The sequence below is a fragment of the Dasypus novemcinctus genome, chromosome 3, assembly GCF_030445035.2.
Source record: "Dasypus novemcinctus isolate mDasNov1 chromosome 3, mDasNov1.1.hap2, whole genome shotgun sequence".
In the NCBI taxonomy this organism is placed as follows: Eukaryota; Metazoa; Chordata; class Mammalia; order Cingulata; family Dasypodidae; genus Dasypus; species Dasypus novemcinctus.
The window spans coordinates 125,177,939-125,197,428 of NC_080675.1; the positions used below are offsets into that span (position 1 = coordinate 125,177,939).

The window sequence follows — 19,490 nt, forward strand, 5'->3', positions numbered from 1 at the left end:
AGACGTGAAGTGCCAGGCGCTGCTCTGAGCACTTTACATGAATTTACTTCATCCTCTCTAGTTGCCCTATGGATTAGGCACTATTAGTGTCCCCACTTCACAGATGAGGAAACTGAGGCTGGGAGGAGGTGTAGGTAACTTGTCCAGCTGGTCAGAGCAGAGGCCAGCCCCGCCGCGCCCAGCGGCTTCTCCACTCTGTGGCCTGGAGCAGAAGCCAGTGCCCTTCCCGTGATGACAGCGCACCGTGGTGGGGGGTGGAGGATTGGTGTGGAGCGGGGGGGTCAGGGAAACTTTAACAAAAGAGGACATAAGTGGAGGGATCTTGTAAATCACTGCTACACATGCCTGCAGATAAAGAGGGAAAAAAGGCTATAAAACAGGGAATTGTGAGAAACAGAAATAACCCCTGGGACAGAGCAACAGGGTTGTCTTATACTTTCACCCATAAACCACTCAGTGACGCAGTGAGCGGCAGACGCTCCTGGAGAGGCTGCTCACCAAAACGCCTCCCGCGGGCCCGCCAGCCTCGTCGTGTGCCCACGCCAGCCAGCTCCCGGCCACAGCGAGGGCAGGTGAGGGCGGGCGAGACGGGAGAGCAAGAGGAAGCCCAAGGCGGCGGGAGGCTACCTGGCCATCTGCTTGTATGCCTCTTCTGCCACGGCAAATATGTGCGGGTCCATGTCGCCCATGTTCTGGCCGCTGTAGGCGTGGATGACGGCATCTCCATACATGGGCAACTGCTTGTAAGGATTCATGGCCACCAAGATGATGCCTGAGGAGAGAAGCTGCAGCACTTAGCGGATCCGCACCGTCGCCCGGTCTCCAGGCTGCCCAGGGAAAGCGCAGCTCTGCCACCTACTAGACCTTCCGTGGGGCTTTGGACAGGTACCCCAGGCTCCGGATCTGAGTTCCCAGCCCATGTGCCCACCTGCGTGTTGTGAGGGGTGGATGAGAGGAGGTGAGGGAATGCTCAGCAAGTCACAGCGAAAGGCTGCTGCAGTCACAGTGCAAGAACAATCAGATGGCATTGCCCAGGATAAGCGATACCTTTATCAAATCCAGTGAGAAGCTCAGACACAAGCTTCACCCACATCTATGTTTTCCTTGACAGCCCAATCTGAGTTCTTGTGGAAGATCCTCACTGCTTTTTATAATGAGCTCCGTGACACTGAAATGTCTCCCTTTCAGATAGAAATTTGGGCAGATATCTAGGTCCGTTTACACATTTTTGGCGGAAGCTGACATTTCTAACAGACCTAACTCTCCGAGTGCTCTAGACACACAGAAGGCTTCAGCGCCTGCCTCGTTTCCTGGCAGCGTCCTGCTTACCGCTGTAGGTGTAAATGAGCTTGGATTCCTCAAAGCGGATCCTGAGATTGTGAAGCACCGCAGGCTCGTGGAGGTAACTAAGAGCTGTGAGGTCGTTCTCTCCCACAAGGATGTCTGGATTCCGGAGGGGTGGCAGAGATTCTGAATCAAGGGAATAATCGAGCTCCTGCAGACAAAGATGCAATTAAAGTTTTGGAAATGGAGTGTTTGGTGTTTTTGCTAGAGCCTCTGCCCCCATCAGAGTCATCTCTGACACTCTGAAAAATTTTTGTATTTATGTATATCAACAAAAAAATTTATGTATATCAACAAGAAAATACTCTTGCCAGCTGACTCCTGGAATAGAGGAAAGCAGGGTGGGCTGCGAGCCAGGGTGGGCTCTGGGCTGAGTCATACCCTCCCTGGGCTCACTTCTCTATGAGAAGAGGGGCTGGACCAGATCGGAGGTCCTTAGAACTACCGGGGCCTAAAGGCAGGAGGCGGGAGCACCGCGGGCGGGATGCGGGCACCAGCCCACAATCCTAGCACAGGGGCTCCGCTTTTATGTGGGGTATTCGTTCTTGGGTTCCATGGAAGTTCTCACGTGAAAACAGGATTCTGCTGCTCCAGTGAGACGATGACCTAGGGTCCCCTGCAGCTTTAAGATTGCAAATCTCTGTCCACGGGGAGCCCATAGGGCTGCCTGCTCCTGGCATCCTCAGCTCTAGGCTGAGTAACTTCCCCAGGCTGGACTCTCCTTTTTTTTTTTTTTTAAAGATTCATTTATTCAATCCCCCCCATCCCTGTTGTTTTATGCTCCCTGTCTGCTCTCTGCATCCACCTGCCGTGCGTTCCTCTGTCTGCTTGTCCTCTCTATTAGGCAGCACTGGGAACTGAACCCCGGACCCTCTGGAGTAGAGGAGAGGTGCCCAACCTCTTGCGCCACCTCAGCTCGCTGGTCTCCCATTGACTCTCCTCTGTGTCTCTTTTTGCTGCGTCATCTTGCCGCACCAGCTCTCTGCGGGGGCCAGCACTCTGCATGGGCTAGCTCACCACGCAGGTCAGCTTGCCTTTACAAGGAGGACCCAGGAATCAAACCCCGGACTTCCCATGTGGTAGGCAGGAGCCCAATCACTTGAGCCACATCCACTTCCCCGGGCTGGACTCTCTGCCCATGTAAACTGTTATTCCAAGTGTACCTGCTGGGACAGAATGAAGGGGAAGACTAGCAGGCCTCGTGGCACTGACACCACAGGCAACTGGACTCTCAAAATGTCAGAGCATCAAAGGGACCCTATTCCAGCTGTAAGAACGTCCTCCAAGTTTAGCAACTTGCAGAAACGAAGCCCAGAGAGCTTAAAGATCCTTGGGCAAGGTAACACACTGAATTTGTTTTCCTCCCACTTTCCCAGGCTGACTTCCTGGAATTCCCTGAGAACTCGCAGCTTCTATTTGCTTTGTGGTCCTGAAACAGTTCCCCAAAGCAGCCCAGCTGCCACTGAGCAATTGCCCATGAGGCAGCCCCAAGCCAAGCACTCAACACTGGTTGTTTCAGCTACTCCTCAAGACTGCCCTCCGGGGAGGCATGCGTGGCTCCATTTCCAGTTAAGGAGAGGGGTTCTGAGAGGTTGTCTAAGGTCCCCCAGTTGATGTGAGCCTGACTGGCTCTTTCACCATCGTGATGCCTCCTGCCAACGCTGAGAGGGGATTTTGTCTGTCTGTCTGCCTGCCTGCCTACCGGCCATGCGTTAGGAGAGCAGCATGAATCCTCCCAGCAGCTGCCTGCTCTGTCCTTACCAATGCCTGCCCCTGAGGCCAGAGTATTCCCAATCTACACATTTCAATCTGGGGAATAAATTTTTTTTGAAAACGTACTTCTTATACCTAATTTTTACTTTCCCTTCTGAGATTTCCCGTTTTAATTCGGCAATCCCCATTTCCAATTCAGGCATTGTGTGGGAGAGAGATGGGAGGGGGAGAGGGAGAGAGACAGAAAGAGTTTTTGAAGGAAGGGGGAACATGTGAAGAATATCTGACTGACAGCTGGAGGCAGAGATGACATTTTCCTACACAAAGCAGGCTCTGTCCTTCCAGTATAGACAAAGGGTTAAGGTAGAGGGCCTGGCATCTGCCAGCGCACCTCCTCTGCCCTCCTCCCCCGGGCGCCGCTCCAGGGCCAAGCAGCAGCCGCCTGAAGCCCTGCTGATATGCAGAAAGCAGCGAACGCCTTGCAGCGGCCGCCTGGAGATTCTCCTCCCAGGAAAGGCTGCCTGCTCAGAACCTTGGCTGTGCACAGGAGGTGCTCTATAAATGCTACGAGCAGGAGCTGGTGGGAAGCTGCACAGCCTCGTCCTCCCGCTGTGTCTCTCTTGCGCTGGCACAGATGCACACCTGCTGCTCTTCAGGAACCTGTGAGGCTAATTCCCTTTCACACAGGAGGACACCGAGGACCCAGGGTGGTGAGCGGCCATGCCAGGATTTAATCCAGACAGTCTGATTCTAGAGCATGTGCCTGCCCTTAACTACGAGGCTCGTGCCCCTTCCCGGGATCTCAGGAAACGTCCCCCAAATCCAGGACAGTCTGGTTGAAAATATCGTGTCTTGTTCTCTATGGAGACCACTTACCTACCCTGGCAATGTCGCATCTTAATACTCATACAATCCCGCAGAGCACCCCTGACATCCAGGTGGAGCAAGAACGCTTTGCCCAGCCCTGGACCCGGACCCTTGATGCTAAACGCAAAGTCACCGCAGCGCGGGACGCCAGGGAGGCGTACAGCCGGGCCTGCTCCTGACAGCGTCTTAAAGCCAATGCAAACTTCGGGTGCCGATCACCAAGCGCCCCGCGCAGCCCTTGCTAGAAAGCCTCACCGCACCCGGCACAGGAGCAACCGCTGAAGCGCCTCGCCCACGTCTCCCAGCACTGACATACAGAGCTGTCACCATCCCGCCCCCTGTCACTTCCTTAATTGCCCTGTCACTCTCCCTGCTGTTTCTGCACATCCAGAGACTGACTCTCCTGCCCCCCACTCTCCTTTCTCCTCCCACACCTCTGTCTCCTTTCCTATTTTCTCTCTTCTTTTCCTCTTCTTAGGTCAAAGCTTTCTCTCAGAGCGTGTGCCTTAGGCTCAAAATATTTCCAAGTTTCTTGTCCACACCCAGTGACTTCTCAGCAGGCTTTACACAACGCCCTGAAACAGCCTGGCGTGGGGCGCTGCGCCCAGGCCCGTGCACTGCGGGGAGGACCCGGCTGCCAGGGCACGCTCTGCCTTCCCTGGAGGGCACAGACATGAGGCAAGGGCAGGTGGGGCCCAGCCCGGTCGGCCTTTTGGAGGGGTGCTGGTGCCCCTCACGCGCCCTGGGCTGCTTCCCAGGGACCCCCTGCGCCCCCTTCTCCTTTGCTCATCACTGCAGCTGCGAAGAGCAGGACCGCGGCGCGGACCCTCACCGTGCCATCCTCCAGCAGGAGCCGCAGGGCTTTGTCCCCAGCACTGTAGTCCTTTGTGATTTCAGCAGACTTCCAAACTTCTTCAGGATCGGGAATCCAAACCCTGTTGTACTGACCAACAGAACCAGACAGACAATTTCAGCGCTGTGAGAGCAGTCGTCAGGGGCTCGGCACAGGAAGGGCGCGTCCTGCCCGCTAGCCGGCTCCTTCCCTACGAGTATGTCTGCTAGGCTTTGCTTATGAAGCAGTAGATGGCGTCTACTGCTCCACCGCTGCATTTTATAGCTAGCGCACCCCCAAGTCCTCCCAGATGCACCGCAAAGGCCTGAAGGAAGAAAGGAAACCCGTGGGTCCTAAACTCGTAAGACCGAGGTGCTGTCGCCCAGCCTTGGAGCCGAGGGGCTTGGTTCCCCGCTGACTGGCTCTGGGCGCTGGGCCAGACACTTCACTCCTCATCCCGGCGAGAACCTCGGTGGGGGCAGGTGTGCTGCAACCTTCTTCCAGCTTCGCTGTATGCTTAGAATCTTCATAGTAAGATTTTGGAGGAAAGAAGAAAGAATAGAGAACGAAGTTCAGGGTACAGGTACTAGATGAAAACAATGCTGGATAAGGCATGTATCTATTTGTTAATATAAAATGCCTCGCTTAATGAAAAAAAAAGTAAATATCACTGGTTGGATATCAATCATGACTGCCTAATAAGAAATAAGTTATCTGACTTGCTTTAATTCTGGAGAGCTGCTAAGAGCAGAAGCTTCCAGGAATGTGACATGGGACAGGTAAGTTGTGACACACGGGATGGAAGAATGATTTGGCAGGAAGTGACGCAGACCTAGACACACACACCCGTGTGGACCGGTGGGCAGGAGCCTCCTACCAACACCAGACACGTACGCCCCCGCGACACACCCACCCACAGATACACACCCTTGTTGCCATGGGCTACACGTTCCCCACCTCAGCTCTGCTAGCGAAAATATTGCTAACCTCATAAAGCTCAAATCATTAATGCTTACCCCAGATTAACAAGAATTGGCCCCTGTAGAATTTTAGAGCTGAAAAGGTCTTTGGAGATGGTCTCCTCCAGGTTTTGTTGGACATTTTTTGAAAGCAGCAGGAAGCTGACTTCCAATGAAATGGCGGCAGCCGAGGCAGGCGCTGGAGGTGAGGCCCCCGGAAGGACCCTGGGCTCTGAGAAGTAACTGAGAGCCACTGAGCCAATCCATCCTTTCATTTTACTGATCTTCAAACTGAAGCCCAGAGAGGGCAATACCCTTCTGACCCGAGCTGGAGCCAGAGCCAGGGCCTTCTAGTTTGAACGACTTGTTCATTAAATGAGTCTGACCCTGAAAGTAATCCTTGAGTCCTGACTGCAACCATCTACCCGACAGTCTAAACGTCAAACACAGTGACCGGTTTGGATTTGTTTCAGCTGAAAGCAGTATGAAATGGCAGGCACTACTGGGACCAATATACCCAGCTCCCCCGCTGCCCACACCCCCTGCTGGGTGCCGGCGCCTCCACAGGCAAGGGCTGCCAATCGCTTAGCCTGCGCAGCTGAAACCCAGCCTGGTAAGTAAACACCAAGAGAGTTTACTCGGCCCCATTTGAAGTCACACCCATTCCTTCCCTGCCCTCCACATCCCATTCCCACAAGGCACCCTTTCAAAGTGGACACAGAGCTAACTCTGCAGCATTTAGACAAACACACGCAGCCCGCGCAAACAATGTGGCCAGCGCTCACGTGACCTCCGGGGTGGTTCCTTCTCAGCCCACAGAGCCTCAGGGCGCAGGGCCCAGAGAGGAGGGAAGGCCCCCTCCGCCTTTCCTGGAAATGCACCCCAAGGAGGGAAAGCTGGGGTGATCTGACCCGCGAGAGGCTGCGCGTGAGGTAAAGGCTCCGAGCTCCCTGGCCCTTGGGCGATGGCCTGGTCTCCACAACACGCCGAATCCTCCCACCAACACGCACAGGTGCCATGACAACAGCAGCTTCTCACGGTGCCCCGTTTTGAGGGAGTCGTCTAGCCAGAAAAAAATGGCTTGAAGACTTTACATGGCACGTGGGATGACACGAGTTTCCTTCCTAGAGCCGCTCTGTGGCCTGGAAGGGCGTCTCCATGCTCCAGGCCAGACAGAGCAGACAGACCACCCGCCCGCCCCTCCGCCCACTCCTGGCCTCCGCTTCCAGTGCCCCTGGCCCTCGGCTCTCCCCAAGTCTGCCCTGGCCTAGCCTCTCCTGACCAGCTTCCCCCATGCCTGCACTTCCCCTATTGCCCCTGCACTGTGGAGACCTGCCCAGATCACGCCACAGAAGTGAACACGTGTTCAGCTGTCTCCCAGGCATGAGTTCCCAGACTCAAGAGCAACAAACTGCAAACTCAACTGGATGTTATGTCTATCCCAAACCCGCCCCTCCTCCTTGTTTCTCTTGTCCCTCAGGTCAGAGAGCTGGCATAACCCTGGGCAGCCCTTCTCTTCTCCACTCCCAACAGCCCATGGTCACCAAGTACTGGAAAGTCTATATCTTCAGCAGGTCTCACCTGTCTGCTCCTGTCCATAAACCAGTCCCCACCCTAATCTTCTCTGGACAGGAGCAATAACCTGCTGGGTGCTTCCTAAACCAGGCTGACCACCAGCTTCCTTTGGACAGATTCTCTCAGCCAGACCTGAATCACAACGCCTGTGGATGGGACCTGGCAAGATGAAAGCTTTAAAAGACCCCCTAGAGATTCGGAGGAACAGCCAGCCTGGGAACCACCATCCTAGCCAACTTTTCTACTCAGGCCTCATGCCCTTTTCGGTTCTCCCTCTGCCTGCTGCTACCTCAAATCACTAGTAGTTTCTGGATCATACCAAACTCTTCTTGGCCTCTGTGCCTTTGCATTTCTGTTCCTTCCATCCCCAGGTCCACCAATTCTCTCTACCAAGGAGCAACTTGCTCTGAGCAGTCAAGAGTTGTCTCCAGACTCCCCTTATGCCACACTTTCCCACCATGCCCTACGTGGGGAAGTCATTGTTGGCACCATAAACAAATGTTGAAGGAAATGTCAAATTCCCAGTAATTCAGAAGAACTGTTTAAGACTAAAACTCAGTATTTTAATATTTAAGTGCCCCCCTTTTTTACTCTATTTTGAACTTTCTATAAATAATATAATGTATAAATTTAATTTTTGAGAGTGATTAATGATCTATAGAAGTCTAAAGATTGCCTAGGACAGTCAAATGGAAAATCTGAAATTTGACCTTCCTTTAGACAGGTACCCTCAATTGATAGGTGAAGACATTTCTCTCAACCTTGCACATGTGAGTTTCAGCAGAGCTTCTGGGAAGATGTCTTATGAGTTCCTCACGCACAAGCAGGAGAAACGGATGACTGAAGAATAATATAATTAGTGAATCTGTGGCTGAGTCCTAGTTAATGAGGAAAAGCAATCTTAAGAAAGGCCTCTAGAGGCATGCCACAGAAATCTGTTACCTCCTCTTCCATTCAGCACTTTCACCAATATCTTAGAAGGATGTAGATGGAAAGACTGATTAGCTAAAGACAGAATCAAGATTCAAAAAGACTGAAGAAACGTTACGCACTGAAGAACAAATGGAAACTTTAACAGGGATAAATGTAAAGTCCAGTATTCAGGGTCCAAAAACCAAGTGGATAACAATAACATCAACATCAAAAACATCTAACCTCAATTAAATGTTAAATGTCAGGTACTGTATTAGGGTTCTACACAGATTATTTAATCCTTACAACAGCCCTTCAAGCCAGTAAGTGCTATTATTAAATCCATTTTACAGGTGAGGAAGCTCAGAGAGATTAAGTAATTTGGCCAGTGTCACCCAGTTACTGGGGCAGAACCAGAACTGAGCCCCAGCCACGGCGCATGGTGCCTCCCAGGAGCAGAGCATGTACCAGCTCTGCTTAAAAGAAACAAGCAAACTCGCTAAAATAGTGCTAGGCTGCCTTGAGTTAGGCTCATAGGAGTTCTAGTCCACAGTTTCCCTCTACTTGTGGCTGAGCAGACCAGATCACACTAACGGGGCATCAAAGTACTCAAATTCATTTAAAGGAAGATGGCCAGAATGGAGAAAGGTCTGGAAGAATGTTGTGAGAGTAAAGGTTGGCAGAAATGTCACTCTTCTCAAGCTCGAAGTCTGACCCACCCTCACTCACAGTGATTGTCAAGTCCCCTTAACTTCCTCATTTCTCTCCAAACATCTCCAAGTCTTCAACTCCTGCCACGACAGCCCCAGGTCCCCCACTCCTTTCCAAGGCTAAGCCACACCTTGTGCCTTTCTTATAGTTTCAGATTGGAACCCTTCGCTGGTTCTGCCCCTCAGCTCATGCCCATGCTCGGGCTGCCTCCTTCTAAAAGAGAAGCAACCCCAAGGACCTCCTAGCAGTCAAATCCAATGACCGTTTCTCAGCCTTCAGCCTCCTTGGCTTCTCCACAGTTAATAGGACAACTAACTGCCCCATCTTTTATTTATATACACAGTCTTTTTACTTTGCTTACTACTGATCACAGAGCACACAGACTTTTTATGTCCTTATTTTTTCATATAACATACGCATTTTTTCATGTTGTTACGAATTCTTCATAAATAGCATTTATAATGGAATCATACTGGTCTATCATGTGGGTCTTCTATAATTTCCTTAACTCTACCCCTTTTGTGGGACATTGGAGTTGGTTCTATTTTGGTTACTGTAAGGAATAGTATGACAAACAAGCAGGTGTTAGGGGAGAAAAAATTAAGTGGATGAGCTTCCCATGAGTCCTGTGCATGAGGGCAAAAGGTCAGATGCCTCCACAAGGAAGAGGAGGATAGAGGTGGTGGAACCAAGGTGGAGAGTGGGAGGTTTAAGAGATTAGGCTTTCATCCTGGCTCCATCTCCCCTATGTGACCTTAGGCAATTTACTTAACCTGAGTCATTTGTAAAATTGGGATAGCAACACCTAAGCATACAGGTTTTTTAAAAATTAGAATTGAAGGAGAGAAAGCTCCTCCGAATGGAATTACTTGGCATTTCCTGTCTAAAGTCAAGTGGACCTTCCTCTTTGTCTTTGTTTGTGTAGTCCTGTCAAGAATTCTCTGTCCCTTTCCTGTCCCCTTGTACATCTTTTGAGGTGACTTCCAAATGTCACCTCCTCCAAGACGTCTCTGAACTTAGTTCCATTGACTTGGAAGTAGAGAATACTTTGTCCTATAGGCCTGAAATCTTGAAGTTTTCTACGCCTATTTTGTGACATTGGTCACACTGTCTCCTACTAAGGTGGTGTGTGTTCCTCACTCAGTCCTCCCACTATCCCACTAAACAGAAAACACTTTTGTGAGGCTATCACTTTAAAAAAATATCTCCCTAATTCCCCCAAATCTAGTGCTTTGCATACAGAAAGTGCCAAATAAAGGTTTTATTGTCCCCACAAGGCGGTGGGAGGATAACATGCCAGTCTTCAAGGGCTACAGCAGGAAGTAAAATGATTAGGGTGAAGTGGAGGGGGGCGGGGGCGGCGCTGGCAGGTCATAAACTTTCCCTAAAGCAGCTCTGTGAGATCCTGAGCACTTCTAGGAACAATCTGCTAGATTGCAAGGATGGGTAGGGGAGACAGGAAGCAGGGGAGAGGGTTTAGATTTTGTATCAGTTAAGAAAGAACTCTTAAACAAAGCATGCTCTCTACAAACCCAGCAGGCAGCTTCCCAAATCAAGGAGCTCCCCACTTTTGGAGTTGGCCAAGTTGAGGCTGCTGGTAACCTGGCAGGGAGAAGGAAGCCTGGAGTATCCGCCTGGACCCAAAGCGCAGGGGTGTCCTCGAGGCTCCAACTGAGTTTGTCTCTATAGAACTCTTCCATATGAGTTTTTCTACATTCTGTTTTGTAACTAGTAGCACTCTGTAAATATTTGCAGTATGAGGCACTTGATGGTAGGGGTGCTCACATCTGTGTATTTCTGTTTCAGGGAAATCGTTCTTCAATATAGGTTGATGATCAAAAATTTTCTTGGTCCTCCACATTACCTCCTAAGAGTAATTTTGTTAAAGAATTTTCTTTTACGTCCAGTAAGTTGAAGACCTAAGAAGCACTGTTTGATAGTTGATGGTGCATATTCTCACTGGTAAAAACTATTCTAGAACAGAATTAAAGGCAATTCAAACACTGTCCATTTAGACTCTAATTAAAATGTACTGGAGGGAAAAATATTTGGTTGATTTGTGTTTGTACTGTTACTAATTAAGCAAAGTAGAAGATTAAAAAAAACCTTGCCTAAACCATTGAAACTTCTTTTATATCTACAGCAGAGTCATGTAGAGCTACAGCACAAATGCCTTTTTAAATATAGAGCAAGGACATATATCTGAAGAAATGACTAGATTCTAGTCCCACCCACCTGAAGGTCTAGGAGTCTAGAAACCCCCACCCCATGCTGGGGTGTAAGAGCATGGGCTTTTGCGACTATTCAAATAGACTTTGTGAAAGGCACCAACACTTTCACACTCTTTATTCAAATAATGAATCAAGTTCAACTCAAAGGATTCCAGGCACCACTGGGTATGGAAATGAGTCCTTCCCAGGTAAGAGGTGCAGCTGGCAGCCTGCGGGAAGAGGAGGTTTAGGCTCTAGAGAATGGGCAGAAAGGTTCGAGAGTGTTTCCCAGAGTCGGGGCGTATGAGAGAAAAACTCTATGAACGGCAAAGCCCCTCAGGTTGGGCAAAGGGCCGGTGGCTGGACAGGAGGACACCTGGGTTCCCGGGGGCGCTCCACAGCCGCTACCTGTGACGCCTGCGCCGCACGTCCAGGCAGCTCGGGCGTCGGAGGAAGCCAGGCCCGCGCAGGGGTGCTGCAGGCGCTGGAACGTCCTGGCTATTACGGCCACAGCTTCAGGGCCCAGTGGCTCAAGGGACTCGCAGGCCGGGGAGAAGGATTATAGAAGAGCGTCTCCGCCCGCGTCGGAGGTGTCCACGTCCCCGTGGGCTCCTCTGATTTCACCAGCGGCGGCGGAAAAGGCGGCCAGTGCGCCAGTCGCCGGGGCTGGCGATGGTCGTGCCACCTCGAGCTCGGGCAGCTCTCCCCCAGGCCGTGCCCCTCCTTCCCAGGGACCCGAGTGCGCCTTCCCCGGGCAGGCCCGGGACCACGCCCCGCGCCCCCCGCGCCCCGGCCCCGCGCCCCCCGCGCCCCGGCCCCGCGCGCTCCCGCCAGCCCCTCCCCGCGGCCCGCGCGCCAGGTGCGCAGGTGTGGCCCGCGCGCCAGGGCCAGTCAGCGTTGCGCCGACCCCGCCGGGCCCCTGGCGGCCGCGCGGCCCCGCGTACCTGCGTGTAGAGCTCGGCCACCGCCATGGGCGAGGCGCGGGCGGCCCGAGGCGGGGACGTGAGCGCGCGCGCAGCGGGAATCACCGCCGCGCCCTCAGGCCGAGCAGCTTTCCCGCGATTGCCTCTCGGGTTTCTCGAGCGCCGGCAGCCAAGGGGAGCCTCGGTGAGGCCTCGAGCCCGGGGCTGGGCCTCTCCAGCCCAGGTCGGCGAGTCTTCGCGGCTATTGGCCGCGGCGGCTGCGCGCGCGCCGGCCCGCCTCCTCTCGGGCGCTCGGCCTTGAGGCGGGTCCACCTGGACCGCCGCGCCACGCTCTCCGCCAAGAAAAAACCCGAGTGGGTTTTCGCACTTTCTAGGTAGGGAGCGAACAGGTGCAGGCTGGGCATTCCCCGTCCAAGTTCTTAGCGTGTTTACTGAAAAGAGCAGAAGATACCATCACTTACATAGAAAGCTCAAGAGAATCAACAAACTATTAGAACTTTTAAAAGAGTTCAGCCAATATAAAAATGAGTCCTTTTCCTTTTTATGAGCAACAACCATTTAGAAAATACAAGAGAAAATAAGATATTTTCAGTATCAACGAAAATGTGAAGTGTTTAGCGATGAACAAAAACGTACTTGTACATAAACCAAATGTATGTTTGAACCATTGTTAGAAGTAATACTTGATGATGTTCTTTCATAATTTGTAACTAATGTTCCACAACAATGCGAGGTGGTGGTGGTGGGGTGATGAACAGGAATTCTGCATGTTGTAAACAATCGTACGGTTGTTTCATAAGCTCACAACTTCTCTAATAAAAATTTAAAAAAATAATAAATTTAAAAGATGTTAAATGTACGTGATGTTTGTCAAGAAAATGTTTAAATTTCTCTTAAAGGACATAAAAGTAAGCCTGCATAAAAGGAGAGCTATGCCATTTTCATGGGTGGAATATTTAATATTGCACAGATGTTGATTCTCCCCAGCCTCATATAATTGGGAAAAAAATTCCAAAAGCAGGAATTCTGGAGACATATACAATGATTTTTAAATTCTATGTGGAAAAAAAAATTCATGTATAACTAAGACAATTCTCAAAGCAAAGAATGCTTTCTGTGATGCCTGGGTACTTCTGAATTCAATTCCTTCCTCTTTCAGAACAGTGTGAACTGGGCTATTTCTAGATTTCCCCCTCTGCCGTCTTAGGTTTTAGCTCTCTTGGGTAAAGAAAATAAGTAACATTTATCTGCTTTTCACATTCCAAAATTTTCTTGCCATCTCTCCTCTTCCATTCTATTTTTTCTGTGAGTCGTGCATTTTAAATCCTAACATTATCATTTACTGGAGTTTCAGGAGGAAGTGGAGATAAATATAGATTTAAGCTACCTATATATATATATATATAATGTATTTTGGACATAAATTCTTTATCAGTTACATGATTTGCAAATATTCTTTCCTCATCTGTGGATTGTCTTTTCATTCCCTTCATGGTGTCTTTTGAAGCAAAAGTTAAAAATTTTTTTTCTATGTTTAATTAGTTGTTTACTCTCCAAATGGAATACATTTCTTCAGCTAGAACAGGAATAATGAGACAAAATGGTTCTGAAAATAAAATAGAAAAATATTGTCCACTGGTTTATTTTTCCAATGAAATGAGCAATAGGCTATTTACAAATAAGCAAATCTCCAGTGATATGTATTAAAATGGCAGTTCTATCATTGTTTGAAATCTAATGAAAAAAATTTCATTAAAGCATATTTGATTTGTGACTTTTAAACTTCCTGATGTAATGGCAGGTTCATTTTACTTTTGTCCCCCCAAAACATGAGCACCAAAATTGTCAAAGAATTTAGTAAATTAGTAAATATTTAGTAAAATAGTAACAACTGTAAAAAGAATTTAGTAAATTAGTAAATATTTAGTAAAATAATGAGTGTAAAAATTGAGGGAGGGGGTATTTTCAAAAGGAAATCATCAAAGATCAGTTTACTGCAAATAAAAAATACTAAATGGTGAGTGCACACTCCTGATCCACATAAGTACTAATAAAAAATTTTAAATTTTGATGAAGTCCAGTTTGCCAGTTTTTTCTTTTATAAATCTTGCTTTTGATGTTGTAGCTAAGAAAACTTTGCCTAGTTCAAGGTCACAAATATTTTCTTCTGTTTTCTCCTGGAAGTTTTATCGTTTTCGTGCTTACATTTAGGACAAGGATCCATTTTGGGTTAATTTTTGTGTCTGCTTGTGGTAGATTGAATTATGTACCCCAGTTTAGACATATTCTTAACCCACATTCCTGTGGGTATTAACCGATTACAAATTGGATCTCTTAAAGTTGCTATTTTTAGTTAAGGTGTGGTCCAACTAAATGAGGTTGGGTCTTAATTGAGATTGTTGGAGTTCCTTACAAGCAGAAGAAATTCAGACATAGAGAAAGCCATGGGAAGAATCCCAAAGCCAGAAGTCACTAGAACTGGAACAGGGAAGAGAAAGGAGAGGGCATCCCCACGTCACTGGGGACAGAAATGCAAGCCAAGGACTCTCAAAGACTGCAGAGAGCCAGCACCAGATGCTATCAGCCACGAGAGGAAGCAAGCTAGCCTCTGAAACTGTGAGACAACAGCCCCTGTTGCTTAAGCCAATCCATTAGGTGATATTTGTCATAGCAGCCTGGAAAGGTAAGACAAGGCTATTGAGGTAAGGGTCTAAATTCATCTGTTTTGTTTTTGTTTTTGTTTTTGTTTTTGGCATCCAATTGTCCAGCATCATGTATTGAAAAGACTATCTTTCCCAATTGAATTACATTGGCAACCTTGTTGAAAATCAATTGACAGTAATTTCTGGATGTTCAATTGTTCTGTTTGTTTTTAAAGATTTATTTTTTATTTATTTCTCTCCCCTCCACTTCCCCCCCACCCCCCCACCCCCCCACCCCAGTTGTCTGCTCTCTGTGTCCATTCACTGTGCATTCTTCTGTGACCGCTTCTATCCTTATCAGCGGCACCGGGAATCTGTGTTTCTTTTTGTTGCGTCATCTTGTTGTGTCAGCTCTCCGTGTGGGGGGGGCCATTCTTGGGCAGGCTCCACTTTCTTTCGCCCTGGGCGGCTATCCTTACAGGGTGCACTCCTTGCACTTGGGCTTCCCTACGTGGGGGGCATCTCTGCGTGGCACGGCACTCCTTACGCGCATCAGCACTGTGCATGGGCCAGCTCCACACGGGTCAAGGAGGCCCGGGGTTTGAACCGCGGACCTCCCATATGGTAGACGGATGCCCTATCCATTGGGCCAAGTCTGCTTCCCTGTTCAAGATTTGTATGCCAATCTTTATGCAAGTATCATTGTCTGTCTTGATTACTGTAGTTTCATAGTAAATTTTGAAATCAGAAAGTGTAATTCCTCCAACTTTATTCTTTTTCAGAATTGTTTTGACTCCTCTGGATCCTTTGCATTTTCACATAAAATTTTAGGAGCAGCTTGTCAATTTCTATCATAAAACTTGCTAGGATTTTGATGAGAATTGTATCAAATTTATAACTTTAATCAATCAGTTTTGAGAGTCTTAAGAATTGAATCATGTCCCCTTAAAGATATTTTCAAGTCTTAATTTGCTTTCCTGTGGATGTGAACCCAGTTGCAAATAGGATCTTAGAAGATGTTATTATTAATTAAGGTGTGGACTTGTTTGTGAATAGGATCTGCAAAGATCCTAGTTAGACAGGGCAAAATTGAGTGAGAATGGGCTTTAATTCACAGGACTGAAGTCCTTCTAAGGAGAGTAAATCTAGCCAAGGCACAGGTGACTGCGCAGAGACTACAGCGGATGGCCACGTGCGGAGCAGAGATGCAGGCCTAGGAACCCAGGACTGCGGCAGGCCCACGGGTGCTACAGACTCGGGGAGAAAGCACGGCCTGTTGATTTTGATTTTGAACTTTGCTCCTCCAAAACCATGAGAGAATATATTCCTGTTGCTTAAGTCCGCCAGTGTGTGGTATTTGCTAAAGCAACCCTGGCAAAATCAGGCAGGGAGACTTGCCATCTTAACAATGCGAGGTCTTCCAATTCATGCAAGGCCTCTCCATTCATTTAGATCTTAATTGCTCCCAGCAATGTTTTGTAGTTTTCAGGTACAAGTCTTGCACTTCTATTAAATTTATTCCTAAGTGTTTTATTCTTTTTGATGCTATTGTGAATGGAATTGTTTTCTTAATTTCAGTTTTGGGTTGTTTATTGTTAGTATATAAAAATACAACAGATTTTTGTATATTGATCTTATATCTTATGACCTTTCTGAACTCATTGATTAGGTCTAGTAAATTTTTTGTGGATTCCTAGGATTTTCCACATACAAAATCATGCCATCTGCAAATAAATTCAATTTTATTTCTCTCTTTCCAATGTGGATGCCTTTAATTATTTTTTTTTCTTATTGTACTTTTAGAACCACCAACACAATATCAAACACAAGTGGCAGGAATGAACTGACATCCTTGCTTTGTTCTCAGTCTTAGGCAAAAACATTCAGGTTTTCACTGTTAACTATAATGTTAGCTGTAGGTTTATTCCATATATGACCTTTGACAATTTGAAGCAGTTCCCTTTTTTTCCTAGTTTATGTTTTTGCTTGTTTTTTAATCTTGAATTTTGTCAGAGCCTTTTCTGTATCTATTGGGATGACCATGTGGGTTTTGCGCTTTAGTCTATTAAAAAGATGTATTACATTTGCTGCTAAACCACCCTTGCTTTTCTAATATAAATCTCATAAATGGTCTTGATATATAATACTTTATGTGTTGCTGGATTCAGTTTGTAATCTTTTGTTAAGGATTTTGTATCTATGTTGCTGAGTGATATTGGTCTATAGTTTTCTTATTTATTTTGTTTGGCTTTGGTAGTTGGGTAATTGTGGCCTCATATAATGAGTTAGGAAGTGTTCCCTCTTCTATTTTATTAAAGAGTTTGTAAAGTATCAGCATTATTTAGCCTTTACATATTTGATAGAGTTTGCCAAGCCTGGGTTTTTCTTTGTGAAAACATTTTTAATTACTCATTTAATTTCTTTACTTGTTATAAGTCTATTCAGACTTTCTATTTCATATTGAGCCTATTTTCCTAATTTTTTTCTTCTAAGTTGTTAAATTTTTTGGATAAAGTCATTCATGGTATTTTCCTGTAATCCTCTCACTTTCTGTAGGGTCTAGGTAATAGGGCCAGGAGTGGCGTGAGGCAAGTAAGGCACTCAGTGTGTATACGGCACTCTGTATATGCACGGTCCTGAGAGTGAGTGCCTCCTGAAACCATTTTTTTTTTTAATGTACCGGGTCAGCAATTGAACATGGACCTTGTATGTGAGAAGCTTGAGCCACATCTGTTCCACCCCCCACCCCCATTTAAGTTTTGTGTCCTAAGCACCTTGTTTGCCTCATCTTTATCCTGGCCCTGCTTTGGATTGACATTCTCTCTTTCATTCCTGATTTTGGTATGAAAAATGCCAAAATCCTTTTTGCATGGTCAGTCTAGCTAAGTTTTGTTAATCTTTTCATTAGTTTCATTGATTTTCTCTACTGTTTTTCTGTTTTTTATTTCACTGATTTCCACTCTAATCTTTTTTTAACATTTTAAAAAATTTCTTTCTCTCCCCTTCCCTGCCCCTCTCCCCTGTTGTCTGCTCTGTGTTCATTTGCTGTGTTACTAATCTTTTGTTTTTCTTCTCTTTTGCTTGCTTTTGGTTTAGTTTGCTCTTTTTTTCCTCAGTTCTTAAGTTGAAAGTTCAAGTTCTTGATTTGAGATCTTGCCTGCTTCTCTAATAAAAGCATTTAAAGCTATGAATTCCCCTCTAGGCCCTGCTTTACCTGCACCCCATAAGTTTTGATATGTTGGGTTTTTGTTTTCATTCAGTTCAAAATATTTTCTAATTTCTTTGTGATTGATTCTTTGTTATGGGTTATTTAGAAATATGTTGCTTAATTTCCAAATATTTGGGGATTTTCTAAATTTCTTTCTGTTGTGATTCCTAACTTAATTCTGTTGATTTCCAATTTAACCCCAGTCTCCCATTATGGTCAGAGAATATACAGTGTATCATTTCAATACATTTAAATTTATTGAGACTTTTTAAAAGATTTATTTTATTTATTTATTTCTCCTCACCCCCTCATTATTTGAACTTGCTGTGTGCTGTGTCTTTAGGAGGCACTGGAACTGAACCTCCAGTGTGGGAGGGAAGCACCTAATCAGTTTGAGCCACCTTCATTCCCTGCTTTGTTGTGCTCTCATTGTTTTTTCTTCTTGGGCCTCTTGTTGTGTTATCTTGTTATGTCAGCTTGCTCTGCCTGCCCATCACACCAGCTCACTGTCTTCTTTAGGAGGCACCAGGAACTGAACCATGGACCTCCCATGTGGTAGGTGGGAGCTCAGTCAACCGAGCCACATCCACTTACCTTATTGAGACTTATTTTGTTATCTAGCATATGATTTATTCTGCAAAATGTTTCATGCGTGCTTGAATAGAATGTGTATTCTGCTGTTCTTGGATAGAGTGTTCTATAATTTAATTAGATCAAATTAGTAAGTAATGTTGTCAAATCTTCTCTATTCTTGTTGATTTTCTGCTTAGTTGTTCTATCAGTTATTGAGATACTGATATTGAAGTCCTCAACTATTATTATTGAGTTGGCTCTTTTTCCTTTCAATTTTGTCAGTTTTTGCTTCATATAATTTTGGGGCTCTGTTGTTAGGTGTGTACAGTTTATTTTCAACAAGGACTTAAGCAAGGCTTATTTCTCTCTCACAGAGAGTAATTATCATTACTTTTTGTGTGTTTGCATGTTATTTCCTGTAAGAAGTAAGAAGTGGAGTTACATATCAAAAAATACAATACAGGGGAGCAGATGTGGCTCAAGTAGCTGGGTGCCTGTTTCCCACATGGGAGGTTCTGGGTTCGATTACCAGAGCCTCCTAAAAACAAACAACAGGCAAACAGACAAAAGAACCAACCAAGGTGGCTCAGTGGTTCAGAGCTGGCTTCCTACTTGTGAGGTCCTGGGTTCAATTCCTGGACCTAGTACCTCAAAACAAACAAACAAACAAAAAAACAACACAATACAATAACTACAATAGTACTGGCATTTACAGTTACCCAAATGGTTACCATTACTGGAAGTCTTTATATCTTTATGCTGCTTTGAACTACTGTCCAGTGTCATTTCCTTTTATATGAAGATCTTCCTTTAGCATTGCTTGCAGGGCAGGTCTAGTGGTAATGAACTCCCTTAGCTTTTATCTAAAATATCTTAATTTCTTCATCCTTTTTTAAAGAAAGTCTTGCTGGGCATAAAAATTCCTGGTTGGTGCAGTTCTGCTTCTTTCTGAACTGCTGCCTGTTCTTAGTCACAGGAACACAAAAATTAATCCTGAAAATAAGATGAAGGCACAAAGTGA

The 19,490-nt window shown here is 46.7% G+C and overlaps 1 protein-coding gene across 1 annotated transcript in view; it reads right to left on the reverse strand.

Moving 5' to 3' along the window:
- Positions 1–12,283, reverse strand: part of MYO5C (myosin VC) — a 99,245-nt gene extending 86,962 nt beyond the window's left edge. The window contains exons 1-4 of the mRNA XM_004483495.5: positions 12,068–12,283; positions 4,757–4,867; positions 1,330–1,495; positions 628–772 (exon numbers count right to left, since the gene is read on the reverse strand). Of these exons, the coding sequence (XP_004483552.2) occupies positions 628–772; positions 1,330–1,495; positions 4,757–4,867; positions 12,068–12,094 (449 nt within the window). The 5' untranslated portion in view covers positions 12,095–12,283. The remainder of the gene's footprint in view (positions 1–627; positions 773–1,329; positions 1,496–4,756; positions 4,868–12,067) is intronic.
- Positions 12,284–19,490: the final 7,207 nt, after the last annotated feature.